We start from the raw sequence: 17,500 nt of genomic DNA, 5'->3' as shown, positions 1-17,500 counted from the left end.
ACCCTATAAAGTATAGTGTATATATTCTTGATCAGGGCGACGAACTGAGTCGATATGTTTGTCCGTATAATTGAACGCGTCAATCTCAGAAGATATAAGAGCTACAGACTTTAAACTTTTCTTAAGTTATTATCTTAAAAAATCGATAACTACTTTCGTTATTTAGTTATCGATTAAAAACCTTATCGGTTTATCATTTTAAATATTATATCTCCTAGATCTTCAGAGCTAGAGTCTCCAAATTTTGAACATAGATTCGTATTTATTTTATAGAATTTCGGCTTTTGTTACATTCCGCCTCCCACCCCCAAATTCACATGCCTCTCCCCACATATGTATATAGTCCATCTATAAAGCAAATTATTGAACACTTAATTTATTAGAGTAAGTTTATCTGTTTATCTGTCTGTTTGTGGAAGGCAACTTAGAGTTATGGAAAAATCCTTGACGTTCCTTGAAGAGTACAGGGAATCTCGTAGTCGAGCAATCTCGACTGGAGCTTTCTTACCCGTTTTTCATTGTGCTTATTCTCTTATCCCGGTTTGCCTGCAGCGCGGCGACTCGCTGGACACTGTGTTCACCTCCTCGCCACCCATCCAGGGCCGGCGCAGCATATCGCCCGGCCCCAGCCGGTATCATGCGGCCTCGGCGAATGCGCTCAACTGCCCGAGCAGCTACTACAGCGGGCCGGGCACCTTGGCAACGCGGCACGCGCAGAGCCACCCCAGCTTCTATGCGCCGCACAGCAGTAGGGGCGGGGCTGCTCTGCCCGGCTATCGGGACTGGCATGAGCAGGGCCTGGGGATGGGCAGCAGCATGGGCGGCGGCCTGACAGCCGATAGCAGCAGCAGCAGCAGCAACGCGGCGGCCATGATGATCTCCGATGTGACGGGCAATCTGACTCGACTCTCGGACAGCGTCATTCTGGATATTGGCGAGAGCTCCAGTTCGAGTTCATCGTCCAGCAAAGTGAACGTGGATGTGGACGACGACGACGAGGACGACGATGATGAGGCCGAGGATGAGCTGAGCGGCGCGGCACTCGTGGCGGCCACAGGCAGCAGCAACAACGACTGGGAGGTGCAAATGCTGGCCGCCGAAATGGAGAGGCAGGAGCGCAAGCGCGGGCACTCACTGTCCGACAACCTGGGCGAGCTGCGGCACTGCAGCACGTTTCTGCGCAGACGCCGCAAGTTCAGCGACACCGAGACCGAGTGCAGCGAAACGGACGCCGATGAGCGTCTAGCAGCCGGCATCGGAGCCAGCGCAAGTGGCAGCGCCGCTGGCCAGGCGAGTGCAGCTGTAGAGGCGGATGCCACAGCCAGTGGCAGCAATCGACCGCGCGCCTCCAGCCTGGATCAGTTCAACCTGCGCTATGGCATCGGGCGTGGCATCTTTAAAGCAATGAGCATCGATCGGGACAAAGACAAGCTTTGAGAACTATAATCACAGGAGGACCACGCCAGCACGGACCGACACGACTAACCATCGGACAGCATTACGGAAGGTGCAACAAATACACGACACTACACTTCAGTACATTATATGATTAGCCCTAAAACCATTCACCAGAGCAAGAAACCCACGAAAAGGAGATGAAAGTAATGAAAATGAACACTCCATACAAATTAGAAATTGAGATAAGAGTAAAGAAGAAGAAGAAGAAGAAGAAGACAAGAAACCAAATTGAGTAGCCCATCTACCAGAAAGTCCAGAAACCCAGTTTAACTATTCATTTATTCGCAATTGTTCAACATTCTCCATGTATACAGTATACTCCAGTTATCGTTATCGCTATCACCCTTTATGTTATCGTTATCGTGTTCGTTCCTAGCCATTGCCATATTCGACTTACTCATATCACTTACGTTGCTGTCATTCAAGGCTCTTATTGATTGTCCATCAAGATCGATAACTTTGTCATCTTCATATTGTAATTGCCAACTCTGCTGTTATCGTTATCGTTAACTATCGCCAAAGGCAACCAAAGATTTAGCTATCATACTATATTCTGTTCTTCCACTTCCCATGTTATCGAAATCGATATCATTATATTTTTCATTGTCAGCTTCTTTATATATATATATATATTTTTTGCACTCCCTTAAATCATCTAAATCATAAACATATCTGCATTCAGCTCTCTTGATATCGTTATCGTTTTGCTTAAGATTTGATACATCGGCCATCTGCGAGTACCTAGATATAATACCGTCCTATATATAGCGTCCATGCCATTGGCGCCCATTATATGATTTGTATGAGTATTTCAAATGTGTGATGAGTATAAAGTTCAGATCCATTCATCTTTTGCCTTGGGTCCTGGACGTATCCCGGTGGATGGGCTGCGCCTCAATAGAAATGGCTAATGGAAATACCAAAATGTATATACCTCTTATCCTATTAGGTATTAGTAGTTATATATATATACACAGACACAAACACAAATCTATATATACATCTATGTATATATATATGGTATATACATATATGAATACAAATATTTATATATGATATGATATGAAATAGTGTAACGAAAACCGAAAGCTTTAATAACTTATATAGAGAACTATTTAAGAAACATTTTAAATACTAATCAATTCAAGGAACAACAGCAACAAGCGAAGATACCAAATTCTGAACACCACACAGAAACCGAGAGTAAATGAGATAGACACACACACAAATATATGTATATAAATAGACATATAGATATTTAGTATATATATATAAAGTTATATAATATACAAATACTTATATATAGAGCCATTAGAATATACATACATACATATACATACATATATATATACTATTAGCACACGGATAATAAGTTGGAAGTTATGATTATTATTATTATTATTATTATTATTATTAGATCTGTCTAAGCGTTAGTCTACCTATTACCAGACCTACCTACACTATAGCAATCTAGCCTAGAGTCCAATGGAATACAGCAATAATCGATACTACTCCTAACTCATCTCACATCTAGTCTAGTCTAGGCGATACATTTGTTGGCTTTATAGTTTTCGTTTTGGAGCACCTTCTCCTTAAAGCTCGCTGGGTACACTTAAGCTTTTATAAAACGCCAACTTCCTCTACGTTAATGCGGGCTTTTCAAAAAAGTCTCTTAGTTTAGTCTCTAGCAAATGCACAAACAACAATACTTAAGCTTAGCTCCTAACTAAATAGAAGCTCCTCCAATCTAATGTTTCATCTATAAGCTAAGCGCCATTTTATTGTAACACTTTAAACAAAAACTTAACCTAATGGAAAAACGGAAACATAAATAGTTAACTTCAAGAAGCGCAAACTCAACAACAAACTAATTGTTATATTGTGTTATGAAACAAGAAAAAAAAAGAAAAAAACAATGAAAAAAACAAAGAACAAACTGTTTTTAATCGAAAGATTTTAAGAGAAAAACTTGTTACTTTAAGCTAGAAATGAAATACCTTTTAACACTGTTAGAGACCGTCCCCACACCGCCTTGAACAGTGTACCAAAGCTGCAAAATTATCGATAGCACTGCTGATATCGTTCAAGATTAATAATATTTTGGTTTACGCAGAAATGGTCAAGGCAGGACGTAACCGAGCCTACCTAATTGGTTTTTAGTCTACTTATCGATATATTTATCGATCGTTTTGGCAACTCTACGCTCGACCACACGCTCCGCCCTAGCCGAACAGTTGTTATTTGTAGTCAAATGTGGCGATTAATCGAAGGCCTAGCCACGTCCACTATAGAGAGTTTCGTAGCGCCTAGAAAGCAAACGTTCTTAATCGTTAAGCGTTATCGATAAACAAAAAATAACAGAGCAAGCTAACGTAACTATTCGCATTGTGTATGTAGCGCACGACGAAAAAAACGAAAAACAAGCGACACTATTCAGATAATATTTATATATCTATACACACCACATATACTATATACATATGTTCTATATGCTACTACCTACTAACAATATGTAAGAGATACAACAACAACAACAACTAACTAACTACTAGTCGGCGTTTGAGTTGTGCGCCATTTCGCATTGTACAAAAAAACAAAATATGCCAAATCGACATCGATATCGATGACGGTAGCGCATCAATTCAAGGAACAATTTCAATGGGTTCAATAAATGGGTCACAGCCAGCTAAACAGTCCAACTAAATTTAATTAAACGTACCAAAAGGAAAACAAAACCAAATGAACTATAAATCGACAAGCACAACTTAATCGAAGTCTCTTAATCATCTATACTGTTAAGTGAATCTATATAGTCTATGTATGCACATGGGAGACATATGTACAAACATAAGTATTATCTTGTTTTTCACATTCGTTCTGTAATTGTTAATCTTGGAAATGAGAAGTAAATAGATTTTATTTTTTATTTTTTATTTACATACGCCAGGGACCACAAAAGTTTTGAGTTTGGTATTTCCTTTTTATACAAGGACAAACGTGACAAAAGTTTAGAGCACGATGCTAGCAAATGTAATACAACTAAAATCTAACGGATCTTACGATATATAAATGCAACTATGATAAATGTAAACTGTATAAACTTCATCACATAGCTTGCATCACAACAATGCAACCAAACCAGCACTCCAACACACACCAAAGTTGAAGGGATTGAGAACATCTTTAAGAACTCTTCCATATATAGAGCTTTATCTCTGAAATTTGAATTTGAGCGTGAGCCAAGAATAAACAAGAAATCACGTCGATAGCTATGAAAGAAGCAGAAAAAATACGCCCTAAAATATTCGAGTCTATTATCGAAAATTGGTTATCGATAAGGCTACTACTTTCGAAGGTATACCCAGCAATAGCTGAAAGAATTACAAATATGATAGACAAATTTCGGTTCGATCGTTTTTTTTTTTGTTTCAATTTTTCCAGAATACGGAATATATCTATGTGGTATTTGCAATTCCTTCAAGTATATCGATCACAGACTTGAATCTAAATTGTAATCGAAATATTACAAAGAAAGTTCCAATCGATAGTAGAAGAGAAAACACATCCACAAACACACACGAATTGTATGAAACTCTGTGAGTCAATTATAATACTTATGTAAATGAATACTTTAACTGATTTATTGACAACAAATCCCCAATCGACCCTCCCTCCCCATTCATATTCCCATCTTTCGACTCTCTCTCTCTCTGTAATAATTATGTATATGACAGTATTTTAAGTATTACAAATTGATGTCGTTGTTGTTGTTTTAAAATTAATCGCTTTAAAGTTATCGATATTTTTGTACACTAGTTTAAGGTAGCCTATTAAGAGTTCCCCACAAGAGCCTAGTCTTAACGTATTCATAATTTTGTTTTTCATTTGGTTTCTGTTCCACGCACCCCTTCTCTCTCATCCTCCCTCTTTCTCTCTCTCTCTCTCTCTCTGTATCTGTAATTTTATTGCTAATTTCGTCAGTTTAAGAACAAATGAATGCAAATTATTATAGAATTAAAGAAATATATGAAGTATACATAAAGAAAATGAAATTAGCACATGTTAAAGAAATGCAAATAAAGAAACGAAACAGTTTAAGCGAAATCCCGAAAGGATTAACAGAACAATTGCCTCTCAATTCCGAACAAACTCTTCGTGTTCCAAAAAAAAAAAATAAAAAAGACAACAAAAATTGCATCATATCAATTCGACTCATTCACTCAGATATGATGTTGCTGCACTAAAGTCCTTAAATTATATAGCAAAACAGATGAGAGATCATAAACAAACCTCAGATAAATAAAAATATAAAATAATACTAAATATGCGAAAAACAAATGCAACTAAGGTGAAATTTGATAAATGAAAACAAATACAAAATATGAAGAAAAAACATAATACAAATAATAATAACAAGATATATATTGAATAAATTGATGAAAAAAAAAAAACACAAAATAAGCAAAAAATAAGTCAGTTGTCGAATCACCTTTTCTAATCGGTACTTTTTGGTATACTTAAAGTATATTTCTAGGGAAGCTGCCTAAGGAGCTGTGATGCTAAAAAGAGATTAAAATGTTGAAATTAGGCTATAAAAATGCATAAACCCACATGTAAGTTAATATGATGTATTCTAATCAAGCCTATATCTTCGAGATCTCGTTTATCCTAAAAGGTAATGGAATAGCATTTTCCTCTTCGCGTTATATGGTCTGATAATTTGTAGAGACTTTCATTTGACTAAAGTAAAAAATATTCGAGCTAACTAAGATTTATATCCAAATCATAAATTTAATAATTGGCTGGGAAATATTACAAATGAATGAGGGAACTAAATTGTATGGAATTCTGACGAGCTTATGGATTTTTTCAATTGGGCAGCAGCTTTTACGAATCCTTGGTATTTTCTCTAAGAGAGGGACAAGTTATTGTGATACGACTGTATGACGCTTTGCTCATTCCCTTAAAATATTTAAGCGTATTATATTATATACCCAGACGTGAACGAATATAATGTAGTGGGTATGATATGTTAGATATATGAGATAAGGTGAGTAGTATGAGTAGTTAAGACTACTAGACAATCAAAGTCAATCCTCAATATTTTCACCAATTTTCTGTCTCTATACAGTCGTCCTAACTCTCCCAATATCCGCAACTAGATTCGCTCTCTCTCCTTTTTTTAATCACGGATTTTCAGCACACGTTCCTCTGCTCATTGGATGGTCGTTAAAAAGCTCACCAGAAATCAATTTTGTCAGACATAGGGCGCCATCTAGTGCTCGCCAGTGGCAACAGCTTTTTAGCACGCGAGCTTTCGCAGAGTGAAAAGAGGACAGCAACAGCTGTGCTGTACAGCTGAGCGACGCAGCGCTGAATGTGCCGTTACATGGCGAGTGGCCACTCGCCGTGCAGCAGTTGGGTAACGCTGTAGAGCTTTCGCCGCTCGGCGTCGCCGTTCGCTTTCATCCCCACGATTTGCGATTTGCGATGCTGGCGCATAAAGCAGAAACTCTTCAGCGCATCGACACGCGACGCGGCTGCCAAACGGAAAAGAAAAGCTAATAGAAGAAAAAAAGGAAGGGAAACAAAATTACAAACAAATAAATAAAATATAACAAACCGAAAAAAAACAAAAACAACAACGAAAAGCGCAGCGAACAAAAACAACAAACACAAATCAATTTTATTTTTTTTATTACTAGTTTTTAAGTATATTTATAAAACGAATCGAATCGAAACGAAACGAAACTAACGGAAATGTGTGCGCTGCATAGGGATTCTGTTTTCAGAATCTGTGGCATGTAACGGTATAGTTGTACGTACGCGTGTGTGTGCGAGCGTGTCGGTGTGTGTGTATGTGTGTGTGTGTGCGAAGCGCGGAATCGGAATCGGTAAGTGAAATTTCACAGAACAACAAATATTATTTGTTTACATTTGAATGAAGACCATCTGAATGTGTGTGCGTGTACGTGTGCGTGTGCGTATGCGTATGCGTGTGGAGCATATTCAGATTTTTTGTTTGATTCTTTTTTCTCTTGTTTTCTGGTTTTGCCTTTGTTGCAGAATTTTCAGACTATTTATTTGATTCTGCCAGCACAGGCATACATATGCACACATATGCACAATCATAGAAACTGTTGTTAATGCAGCATATGTGGGGCCACATGCAATGACCCTGCCACGTCCAACCCCCACACCCACACCCACGCTCACGTTAACCCCGGGTGCAGCCCCTCCTCCCCTTTGCCCCTTTGCTCGTAGTTATGTAAATTCCTCAATAGCCAGCCGTGTGAGCATATGTCCGAAATTGCAGCTGGATTTCGCCTCCACCTGGGCGTTACCGATTTCCTTCATTCATTTCACTCACCTGCCGCCTGCCGTCTGCCGCCTGCCGCCTGTAAAGTGAGGCAGGTGAGGCCGCTGGCTGAATGGTATTTAGCTGTCTTTGGGGTGGGCCGTTGCTTGGCATGCCTTGGCCGGCTGCTATGCGTGCCCCATCTGATTTATACAATCAAATTATATTCTGGTATTCCCTAGTTTGCGCCTTTCTTTCTGCTTCATTCATTTCCCCACCTGCCATCGCTCACTCACTCACTCTCACGCTGTCTCTGTCTCGCTCGCACTGTGTGCTAGATGGCCTATTTAATGGGCAGCATTTAATGCAATTGTCAGTTGCGGTTTTTCGTCTTCTTTTATCTGCGCCAGTTTTTTGGGCCCTCGGGCTGCTTGAGCACTTGCTTCATTTGATTTGTAATTTGCAATTTACAATTTGGCTGGCTGATACATTACATTATCAACGCACAACCAGTATGGCTTAATGGCAGCTGCCAAGGCCAGCTTAATCACAGTCTTACAGAGTGAGTGAGCGAGCTTAAGCTCACCAATACTAGTGCATGCAGCACTTGTGCCTGTAGTGGTGGGTGAGCTCGTGTAACTACTCTTTGAGCGACCCTCGCAGCATGCCGCATGCTCAGCTGTTGCATAAATTTTCGCATTTTGTTACTTGTCTTTTACACACATACACACGCATGCATCTAAATGTTCATGCTCATGGGTATATACATATATATACATATATACATTTATATCATATATATATGTACATATACATATGTATGTTTTTTTTTTGTGAATTTCATGCGCGTGTTGAGGAGCTCAAGGAATTTTATAGTTCGTACCAAGGCATGACAGGGCGATTTCCTTTTGCTACAGCTTAGCCTTTTCAACAATATACCCTGTGGCCTGTGGAACCAGAGCAGGCGGGGCTTGCCCAAGCGCTGAACTTGATTAAATATGTACTTAGTATATCTATCATATACATGTCCATGTCTAATATATAGATGTATATCGACTATATCTGTACTTTGTATCTCGAATGCATATTTAGGTCTGACTGCAGGGTACCTAGCAGTCAACCCTTGCAGTTACACGACTCTTTCGCTTCTTTGTGTTTGTCAGCTGTGGTTGAAGTGTAGCCCCCCTCCCCAAACGTCCCCTCGCCGCCCACCGTTTGCGGGCAACTAGCTGCTCGTTCAATGGCACTGGTTGGCTTGTAGGCTCGAGGATTGAGGCTATGGCGTCGTTTAGTCCTTGCGCACTTTTTCCGTATCGTCTCCATAGCAAAATCAACAACAACAACAAAAAAAAAAAAAAACAAAAAACAGAAAAGCGAAAATAGAATAAAATAAAAATAGGATAATTTAAGCCTCGTAGCTTTTGGTTTACTTTGCGGTTCAGTTTCGTGAGGTTTTTGTTTTCAGCTGTTTACTGTGGAAACATATTACGCGAAATTAAGGGGCCTAATTACCAAATGTCTCTCTAAGGGCACCAAGACTCTGTCTTCATCAAGTACGTACATTCTATGCATACAGATATAATTCTTTGACTACACCCAAAGCAAGTTGCTCTTATCAGAAATCGGGAACTAAAACGAAACTATAATTTCCTGTTTGTTTGATTGATTGACCGGATGACAGGTTGATTGATGTATCAAGAGTGATTAAATAGCATATATTTGTGTGATTTGTATACAGGAGTCAGCTGTGCCCTCTTATAATCACCATCTATTCCTTATGGTCCGTATGTTGCATCCATCTCAATAAGAAATCTTAAACGAAACTCCTTGATATAGAAAATGTGTTCTGTAATCAATTGATTTAATGCACATTGAAATGTGGGAAATGCAAATAATGTACATAAATGGGTAAACAAGTTTAGTTAGGTTTGACATTATTTGTTGACCATAAACTGTTTGTTGGTTGCCTTGTTGAGTAAGCATTTCCATTGTCGTAAAGAATGAAGATGTGGGAATTGTTCACTATGCCTAAAATGAATAAAATCATTCCAACATTCCCCCTACATTACTCGACTTCTCTTTCGGCATACTCGACCTCTGTATCTCAACTTCTCTCGCTCTCTCTCTCTCTCTCTCTCTCTCTCTGTCTCGCTGTCGTTATCTCCCCCAGTTTCTATCTCTATCTATTTCATTCTCTCTATCCCTATTTCTGTCTGTCTCTTTCACTTTTTCCTTTCTCTCTGTGTCTCTCTATCCTTGTCTATCCCTCTTTCTCCCTCTCTCTCTATATATCTATCTATATATGTATCTGTCTATCTGTCTATCTGTCTATCTTTCACTTTTTTCTTTCTCTCTGTGTGTCTCTATCCTTGTCTATCCCTCTTTCTCCCTCTCTCTCTATCTATCTATCTATGTATATATGTATCTGTCTATCTGTCTATCTCTCTCTCTTTCCCTCCCTCTCTCTCTCTCTCTTTTCTTTCTTTCTGTCCCTCGTCTCCTCTTTCTTTCCTTTCATTCTCTCCCTCGATCTCCTCTCTCTTTCCTTTCTTTCTCTCTCTCCATCTCTCTTCGTCTCTTTCTCTCTCTCCCTTATTAACACTCTTTCTTTCACTCTATCTCACATAATTTATCTATCTAACTCACTCATTTGATGTGTCTTTCAGTAATGCAAAGGCGGCGTTATGGCACTGCAAGGCTGGCGCTTTTTCGGTGTCTCGGCAACAATCATCATCTATATAGGCGGAGTGCTATTTCTATCCATGAACAATATACCAGGCTCGCATCCAAAACGCACGCGCATCGAGCGATTTGCCGAGGTAGCCAAACAAATTTTCAAATTCTGTTGCAATTACACTGTAAATATTTATTTATTTTTCCCCTTGATACAGTTTTCCAGCTTTCATAGTCCCCGGTTCCCCATGCCCAGTCGAAAGATGACCATTCGCTGGTGTCGCGACCTCAAGTATCTAAATCGCGAGCTTCCAAACTACACAGACTACAAAGCCGGCGACTACTACAGTGAGTATTGTGTACGAAAGACACTCGTAGCTTTCGGTTAACGTATGATTCGATTCGAGTATTAATTCAACAATAAAAATTGATTTATTTCAATTAATAGATCTGTGCGTTGTTAAGTGGTCAATTTTGTAGACAGCCCTCGCGTATCATTCATTGTTCAATTCAATATAGGCTCCGTATTTTTTGTTTTTTTTTAGTAGTTAAAGAACTCTGTTAACAAGCTGAAAGAAGGTAGCTCAGTAGCTCTATAGGGCGAGCCACGTTTCGATATGATATATGATGAATATCGATATTTTATACAAAATTTACTTGTTCTATAATTTAGTAGCTGTAGTTCTTAACCTATAGAACTGGAAACGATATTAAATTTGTGAATAATCATCATCAATATTTACTTTTGCAGCTGCCTTGCCCAGCGATGCAAGCGCCAATTTACAATTACAGGGTATTGCGCCTTCGCCCATGCTGACCGCATTGGCGAGCTTTCCAGGCAGCGGAAACACGTGGTTGCGTTATTTACTGCAGCAGGCTACGGGCATATTGACGGGCAGCATATACAAGGACTACGGCCTGCTGAAAACTGGCTTTCCGGCGGAGAATGTGTGCAACAGTTCCGTCTTGCTGGTGAAGACGCACGAATGGGGCGCCAAGGCATGGGCGCCCTTCTCCAAGGCAATACTCCTCGTCCGCGATCCCGAGAAGGCGATCATAGCCGAGTTCAATCGCCAGAGTGGCGGACACATTGGCTTCGCCTCGCCAGATCGCTATAAGCGCACAAAGGGCAAGTGTGAGTAAACAAATAAATATAAGAAGAGAGTAAGAGGGACAGAGAGAGAAAGAGAGAGAGAAAGAGAGAGAGAAAGAGAGAGAGCGTGAGAGAGAGAGAGAGAGAGAGAAATGAAAACATTGAGATGGAGAGTAAGAGCCATTGTCATAGAATAGGATAAGAGATGGGATCAAGGGATCACTTTTATACCCGGGAGACGCTATAATATATAGTATATACCCATATAAGTTTGTCTGAGGACCAGAATTTTCTTCGCAAGAACCATTAGGACGCTATGAGCAGAGTCGTTATGTATTAGTAGAGTCCGGTTATAACGGTTATAGCTACTAATAGAGTAGAGTCTGGATATAACGACTCTGCTTATAGCGTCCTAATGGTTCTTACATCTTACTTGACTCTAACTTTAGTATTATTAATCATATTTTCGTACATGAACTATTTCGTTTTCCTTATATTCCTAACTGGCATTTGTTTTAGTTATTGTTCAGATGGATTCATCATTGTGTATATCCCAGCTATGAGCTAAGAGTCCTAACCCTATCTATAGTCATTTAAGGTACATATGATTTTATTTTTCGGTCTGTTGCTTCATCCGTCCGTATATATTCCGGCAAATGCATTATACTTGACGGTATTCGAGGTTCATGACTACTCCCCACTCTTTTTATTATACCCTGAACCCATTGAAAATGGGAAATCAGGGTATAATGGTTTTGTTGAAATGTATGTAACAGGCAGAAGGAGGCGTGGCAGACCCCACAAAGTATATATATTCTTGATCAGGGTGACGAGCTGAGTTGATTTGGCCCTGTCCGTCTGTCTGTCTGTCCGTCTGTCCGTATGTTTGAACGCGTCAATTTCCGAAGATATAAGAGCTAGAGACTTCAAATTTTTTGTAAAATGTTCGTAATTACAGCGCGGATATCGAGTTCATCATTAAAAATCGATAACTCATCCCGATCTTTTTTTATCGATCAAAAACCTTATCGAAAACCAGTTATAAAATGATATCTTCTACACCTTTATTGCTAGAGTCTCCAAATTTTTCATATATGCTTATATGCAATTTATACAATTTCGGTTTTTGTTAAAATTTACCCCCCACCTTTAAATTCACCCCCTCACCCTCACTTTTGTAAAACGCGTATTTCAAATACTAGAGACTTGGGCTTTGGCAATTACATGCATATTCATGTTATAATCATAATCTGAAAGTTTCATGAAGATCGTACGTCCACAAAAAAAAGTTATTAAACAATTAAGTTCTCATAGTAAGCGCACACTGCAGCCCATGCGTGTTTATGCGTGGGTGCTTGTGTGTGTATGTGTTTGTGTATGTGTGTGTGTTTCTTGTGTAAGCTGAAAGACGCGAAAAATTATTGAAATAGCTAGCACTCCAAGGGTTCAGGGGATCTCGTAGTCGAGCAGTCTCGACTAGAGCTTTCTTACTTGTTTAACTTGTTAGACATATTCTAGTCTTCTAATATTTGTGCATCTATTCGTTTCTCCCTTTCAACAGATTGGCAACAGTTTGTGAGCAACAAGCTCAAAGGTTGGGAGCTCATGAATCTTAGCTGGGCGCGCAATTTCACGGGCAGCATCAAGGTTGTATTCTACGATGATCTGGTCCAGCATACGGAGCGCGAGCTGCGCCGCATACTCGAGTTCCTCGAGTATCCTGTCAACGAGCAGCTGCTGCGCTGCGCCTTGGTGCGCAAGGAGGGCATCTTTCGCAGGAAGAAGCGCCTCCTGTCCTTCGATCCCTATACGGACGCAATGCGAGCCGAGCTGCTGGCGCGTCGTCGCATCGTCTATGGCGTGCTGGGCAGACACGATTAGGCTAAGATTAGGCAACGAGTATAAGAAATGCAATTAACCACCTAAGGACAACCGTTCTGGCATTCAGCGTTCAGCATTCAGCACCATTCACTTAAACAGTCCCACAGCTTTCCGAGCAGATCCACAAATGCCTTTCAGTTCGAGTCCTTGCTGCAAAAGGACTCTTAATTGGACCATAGATCTCAATCGAAAACCGTTTAGATACACATTTGGGCAACAGGCAAACGAACAAACAGAAGAACTACAAACTAAGCACTAGGAATTAAGAATTAAGAATTTCGGATCGAGGCGTAGGCGTAAGCAACACAATAATATATTTATAACGAGCCCTGCCCAATTTCCTCAGCCATGCGCATCGTTTCGTTTTCTTTGTTGCTTCGTTCAAATGGTTATACTACTACATATATATATACATATACATATATAGAGAATATATACACACATATTTATTATATATACATTTTTTTGCTCTAAGTTCGATTCGGTTTTTGTTTTTGTTTAGGATAGACTGTAGGAGTAGTCATGCATGCGATTTGCAACGAGAACGAAAATCGAGGTATTATGATTCCTGAACGAATTTATGAAATTCATTATACGCCATGTTGTGCTTCATCGCTCAAACATTACATATATATGGCTGTATATATACATACATGTGCATACGTATATGTATATACATATATATGAATATGATGTATTCCATTGATATTACTCTGTTTATATTGTGTACTCCAATGTTATAGACTATCCTTGTAAAAAGTTTTATACACGATTCTACAATAATTTATTGATATTATAAACAATGATGAACATATTAGATAATTGTACAAACAAAACGAAGTTATATAAAAAAAATCTAACAAATAAACAAACAAAAAAATTTAACAAAGGTATGAGTGTTGAATTCTTTTTAAGCAAGGGGTTGGCTAGAATAAGGGTAGGCTAAAAGCTACAGAGATTTAGAAGTTTACAGTTGTCACTTAGAAAACGCTACAAAAACTTTCATATTTAGGGGTTGCGGCGCTCGGTAAAGCTCACTCTGCGCCCTTATTTATTTTTCGAAGAAGCTTAAAGCTGCACAGCTTTTAAGTTACAATCGAACTTGAATGCCTGCTTTCACATCCTAAAGCTCAAGCTCATAGTAAAAGCTTTATTAGCTTGATTTCCTTCCAGCGACTGCTAGACCAGCAAACATAGATGGCGCCACAGTCGCTACATTTTGTTGCCTTTAGAAAAATATATATTTAAAAATATCAAATAAATATATAAAAAACGAATAATTAAAAATACAAAAAAAAGAAACGAAAATAGAAAAAAAAATATATAATAATTATTTATATAATGTACATTGCAGATTCACTTCAGATCACTTTGATTAAATATTAATGAACGTAAGCAATCTGCATTAAATCTTTTTGCTTAAATATAAGTGCAATTAAATTCTGTGCGATCTTATTTATAAAATAGATAGCAACTAATATATTTTTTATTTATTTATTAACATGTTAGAGTTAATATAAAATTATAACTAGCTAAGGGTTAAACACAAGCAGCAGGGGCCTTCGGCTAATATATAAGTTTTTGTTTTGTTTTTTATTGTAAAAATTTCATAATAAATACTCTTAATTGACTCAAGGAATAAATTTAAATATAAAAGATTTGTAGACAATTTAAATGAAAGATTCTAAAATTTGGTCTATCTAAATCGAATTTAGTAAGAATTCCAATAGGAAGATCTCCGTAGTCGGCACCCGCTTCTGGTAAGCTGCAGTGCGGAGCACCCTGTATGTGCATGCATTTAGCAGTCGCATTCGCCATACAATGAATAACTGGGCGCTAGGCGTAACCACACCCGCCCCAACACACACACACACACACACACACGCTCTCTCTCTCACTCAATATCGCCCTCTTACTCTAGTCCTGCCCCCAGCCCCCTTGTGAGCTGGTACCCGTTTTGTGCGGCATTGTCGAGCCGTGTTGGCCGTGTTTTGTGCCTTTTGTTAACGCTCCTGTCGCGTCGCCTGCCAAAAAATTGTGCCATATGCCGGACAAGCAGACGAGCAGCAGTGGGCGAGCGAGAGAGCGACAGCTCGTAACGGAAAGAGACAGTACTCCTGAGAGAGACAAAGAGAGAAAGAGAGAGAGAGAGAGGGAGCGAGTGAGGGAAGGTAGCAGGCGTTGCTGCCACTGCTACTGCTGCTGCTGCTGCTGCTCCATGAGTGCGACTGGATGGTGAATTCCAGTGCGCAGGCGCTGGGCCGAGTCGCCACCGTTGCCACATTGGCTTCGTCAAGTTTGCTGGCTGCTGCCCGGATACAGACACAGCGGCGCTGTCCAATTCCAGCTGAACGAAACCGTCGCCGTCGACGTCGGCAGCGCTGGGGCGGCCAATCAGCGCGCCGCTGCTGGCATTACATAAAGCGGCCTGCCTGCCATTTTGTAGGGGTGGCCGCAACGGGCACGCCCACGGCTGCTGAATAATGAAAACATGTCCTCCCCATTTGAAAATAAACTCTGAAGTTAGCGAAACTCATCATAGAATTCTTTATCACAACACAACGCGCGCTTGTCTAGTTGTGAAATCTGTTCGCTTGCGTTTCGTTTTCAGTTTCGACAATAGTTGAGCGCTGCGACCGAGCGAGCGACCGACCGATCGACCGACCGACCGACACACCACATACACACACACCCACACACAGACACACAGACAGACAGACAGACAGGCAGGCAGGCAGGCAGGCAGGCAGGCAGGCTGGCATCAGCGAACAGCTGTGCGAGCGACGGCCAAGCAAAGGCGACCCAAAGCCAAACACCAAACAGCAAACAGCAAACACAAACAAAACACGCGCACCGCTTGAGCAAAGCGAAAGAGAAATACAAAGGAAATAACGGAAGAAAACAGCAACAATTTGAGCTTTAAGCGTGGTTTTCGCTGCAGCTCAGACTCACGCTCACGCTCAGGTTCAGGCGCGAAAGCTCTGAGCTCGCGTGTGTTGGCTCGGCTTTCGTTTGAGCTTCGCATCGCTTCGACTTGCTTACGTTGCAACGGTAAACAGTGCTTACGTAGCCATCGCTTAACTCAGACCCAAACGTAGCGTCGTGTCGTGTTGTCGTTGCTCGTTAACGTTTACGTTCCCGCTTACCGGTCATCGGTCATCGGTCATCGGTTATCGGCCAACAAATTACGCTCAATTAGAGTCAGTGTGCAGGCAATTTCCTAATTGATAATTGTTGATGTTGATGTTATTGTTGTTGCCCGCGCTCCCCTCCGGCTCCAGCAGCAGCAGCAGCAACGACGGCCAACTGATTTAGCCACTGGCATTTGGCGACGGCAATAACCAAAACCAAATAATAACATTTTTTTTTCTTGTGCTATTTTTTAACAGTTTTGTCGCGCGGCTCACGCTAAACTAAACCACAAATCAGTGCAAAACCAAACAGTGGCAAATTGTTCAAGTTCTAAGCAAAATATCAATAAATAAATCTCTACAAAGAAATTAATATAGAGAAAGAGAGAGAGAGAGAGAGAGAAAAAGTTGAATTGCCAAAAAGTCAACATTTTTGGTTGAAAGCGTTTGGTTGCTTTCAACCCATTTGTATATATATATATATACATATATATATATATATATATATATATATATATATACCTATATATATCTATATATATATATATAGATATTGTTGGCGTCCTGCATTGCAGGACAGTCTTTAAAGTTGTCAAAGTAAGTGCTTCAAAATTTACTCGCCAACGACTTTTGACGCCTCAAGGGCGTTCAAGCTGGAGGAGGATTTCGTCGGCGGCTGCATGACAATGTCGATGTACTCGACGACGGATAAAATGAAAATGTCAGCGCCCAGTTGTTTTCCAGGACGCTACAGTCCATCCTATCGAAGTTCGGAGCAAATGCGACGCTGCATGCCAAATCCATCTGTAAGTATCCAGCGAACCGAAACTATATCTTCTATATATCGATTTGAATACCCGCTTTAGCTGTTCTACTGTGCCAAAGGCATTGCAATCTCTTTTAAGTTTCTATTTAATATAAAAGCTTTACCTTCTTTGAACCTATAAAAAATATATTTGGCTAAGA

General features: G+C 40.0%; 3 protein-coding genes across 10 annotated transcripts in view; all 3 read left to right on the top strand.

Moving 5' to 3' along the window:
• The window catches only part of Cngl (Cyclic nucleotide-gated ion channel-like), a 64,325-nt gene extending 60,917 nt beyond the window's left edge, over nt 1-3,408 (top strand). For all 5 annotated transcript variants that reach the window (XM_089476122.1, XM_089476121.1, XM_089476118.1 and 2 more), the window contains one exon: nt 553-3,408. In XM_089476122.1, the coding sequence (XP_089332248.1) occupies nt 553-1,437 (885 nt within the window). In that variant the 3' untranslated portion in view covers nt 1,438-3,408. The remainder of the gene's footprint in view (nt 1-552) is intronic.
• A 3,473-nt stretch (nt 3,409-6,881) lies between these two features.
• On the top strand, nt 6,882-14,292 carry LOC108619584 (WSCD family member GA21586). The gene is made up of 5 exons (XM_018016250.2): nt 6,882-7,352; nt 10,423-10,575; nt 10,648-10,777; nt 11,181-11,564; nt 13,084-14,292. Exons 2-5 carry the CDS (start codon nt 10,441-10,443, stop codon nt 13,401-13,403), a joined length of 969 nt encoding a protein of 322 aa, XP_017871739.1. The 5' UTR covers nt 6,882-7,352; nt 10,423-10,440; the 3' UTR covers nt 13,404-14,292.
• A 1,635-nt stretch (nt 14,293-15,927) lies between these two features.
• The window catches only part of acj6 (abnormal chemosensory protein 6), a 43,112-nt gene continuing 41,539 nt past the window's right edge, over nt 15,928-17,500 (top strand). For 2 of the 4 annotated variants that reach the window (XM_018014260.2, XM_018014258.2), the window contains exons 1-2: nt 15,928-16,603; nt 17,085-17,340. In XM_018014260.2, coding sequence (XP_017869749.1) covers nt 17,215-17,340 — 126 coding nt within the window. In that variant the 5' untranslated portion in view covers nt 15,928-16,603; nt 17,085-17,214. The remainder of the gene's footprint in view (nt 16,604-17,084; nt 17,341-17,500) is intronic. The other 2 variants (XM_018014261.2, XM_018014259.2) reach the window with 1 other exon arrangement.

The sequence above is a fragment of the Drosophila arizonae genome, chromosome X (genome assembly GCF_054131065.1).
Source record: "Drosophila arizonae isolate 15081-1271.41 chromosome X, UAZ_ARI_1.0, whole genome shotgun sequence".
NCBI classification, from domain to species: Eukaryota; Metazoa; Arthropoda; class Insecta; order Diptera; family Drosophilidae; genus Drosophila; species Drosophila arizonae.
Note: the sequence above shows the minus strand (reverse complement) of the source record. Positions and strands in the feature narration are given on the sequence as shown.

Coding starts and splice junctions, on each gene's coding strand:
- LOC108619584 (XM_018016250.2), top strand. CDS start 10,441: ATGGCACTGCAAGGCTGGCGCTTTTTCGGTGTCTCGGCAACAATCATC. Junction 10,576..10,647: donor GCATCGAGCGATTTGCCGAG/GTAGCCAAACAA, acceptor CCCTTGATACAG/TTTTCCAGCTTTCATAGTCC. Junction 11,565..13,083: donor TAAGCGCACAAAGGGCAAGT/GTGAGTAAACAA, acceptor CCCTTTCAACAG/ATTGGCAACAGTTTGTGAGC.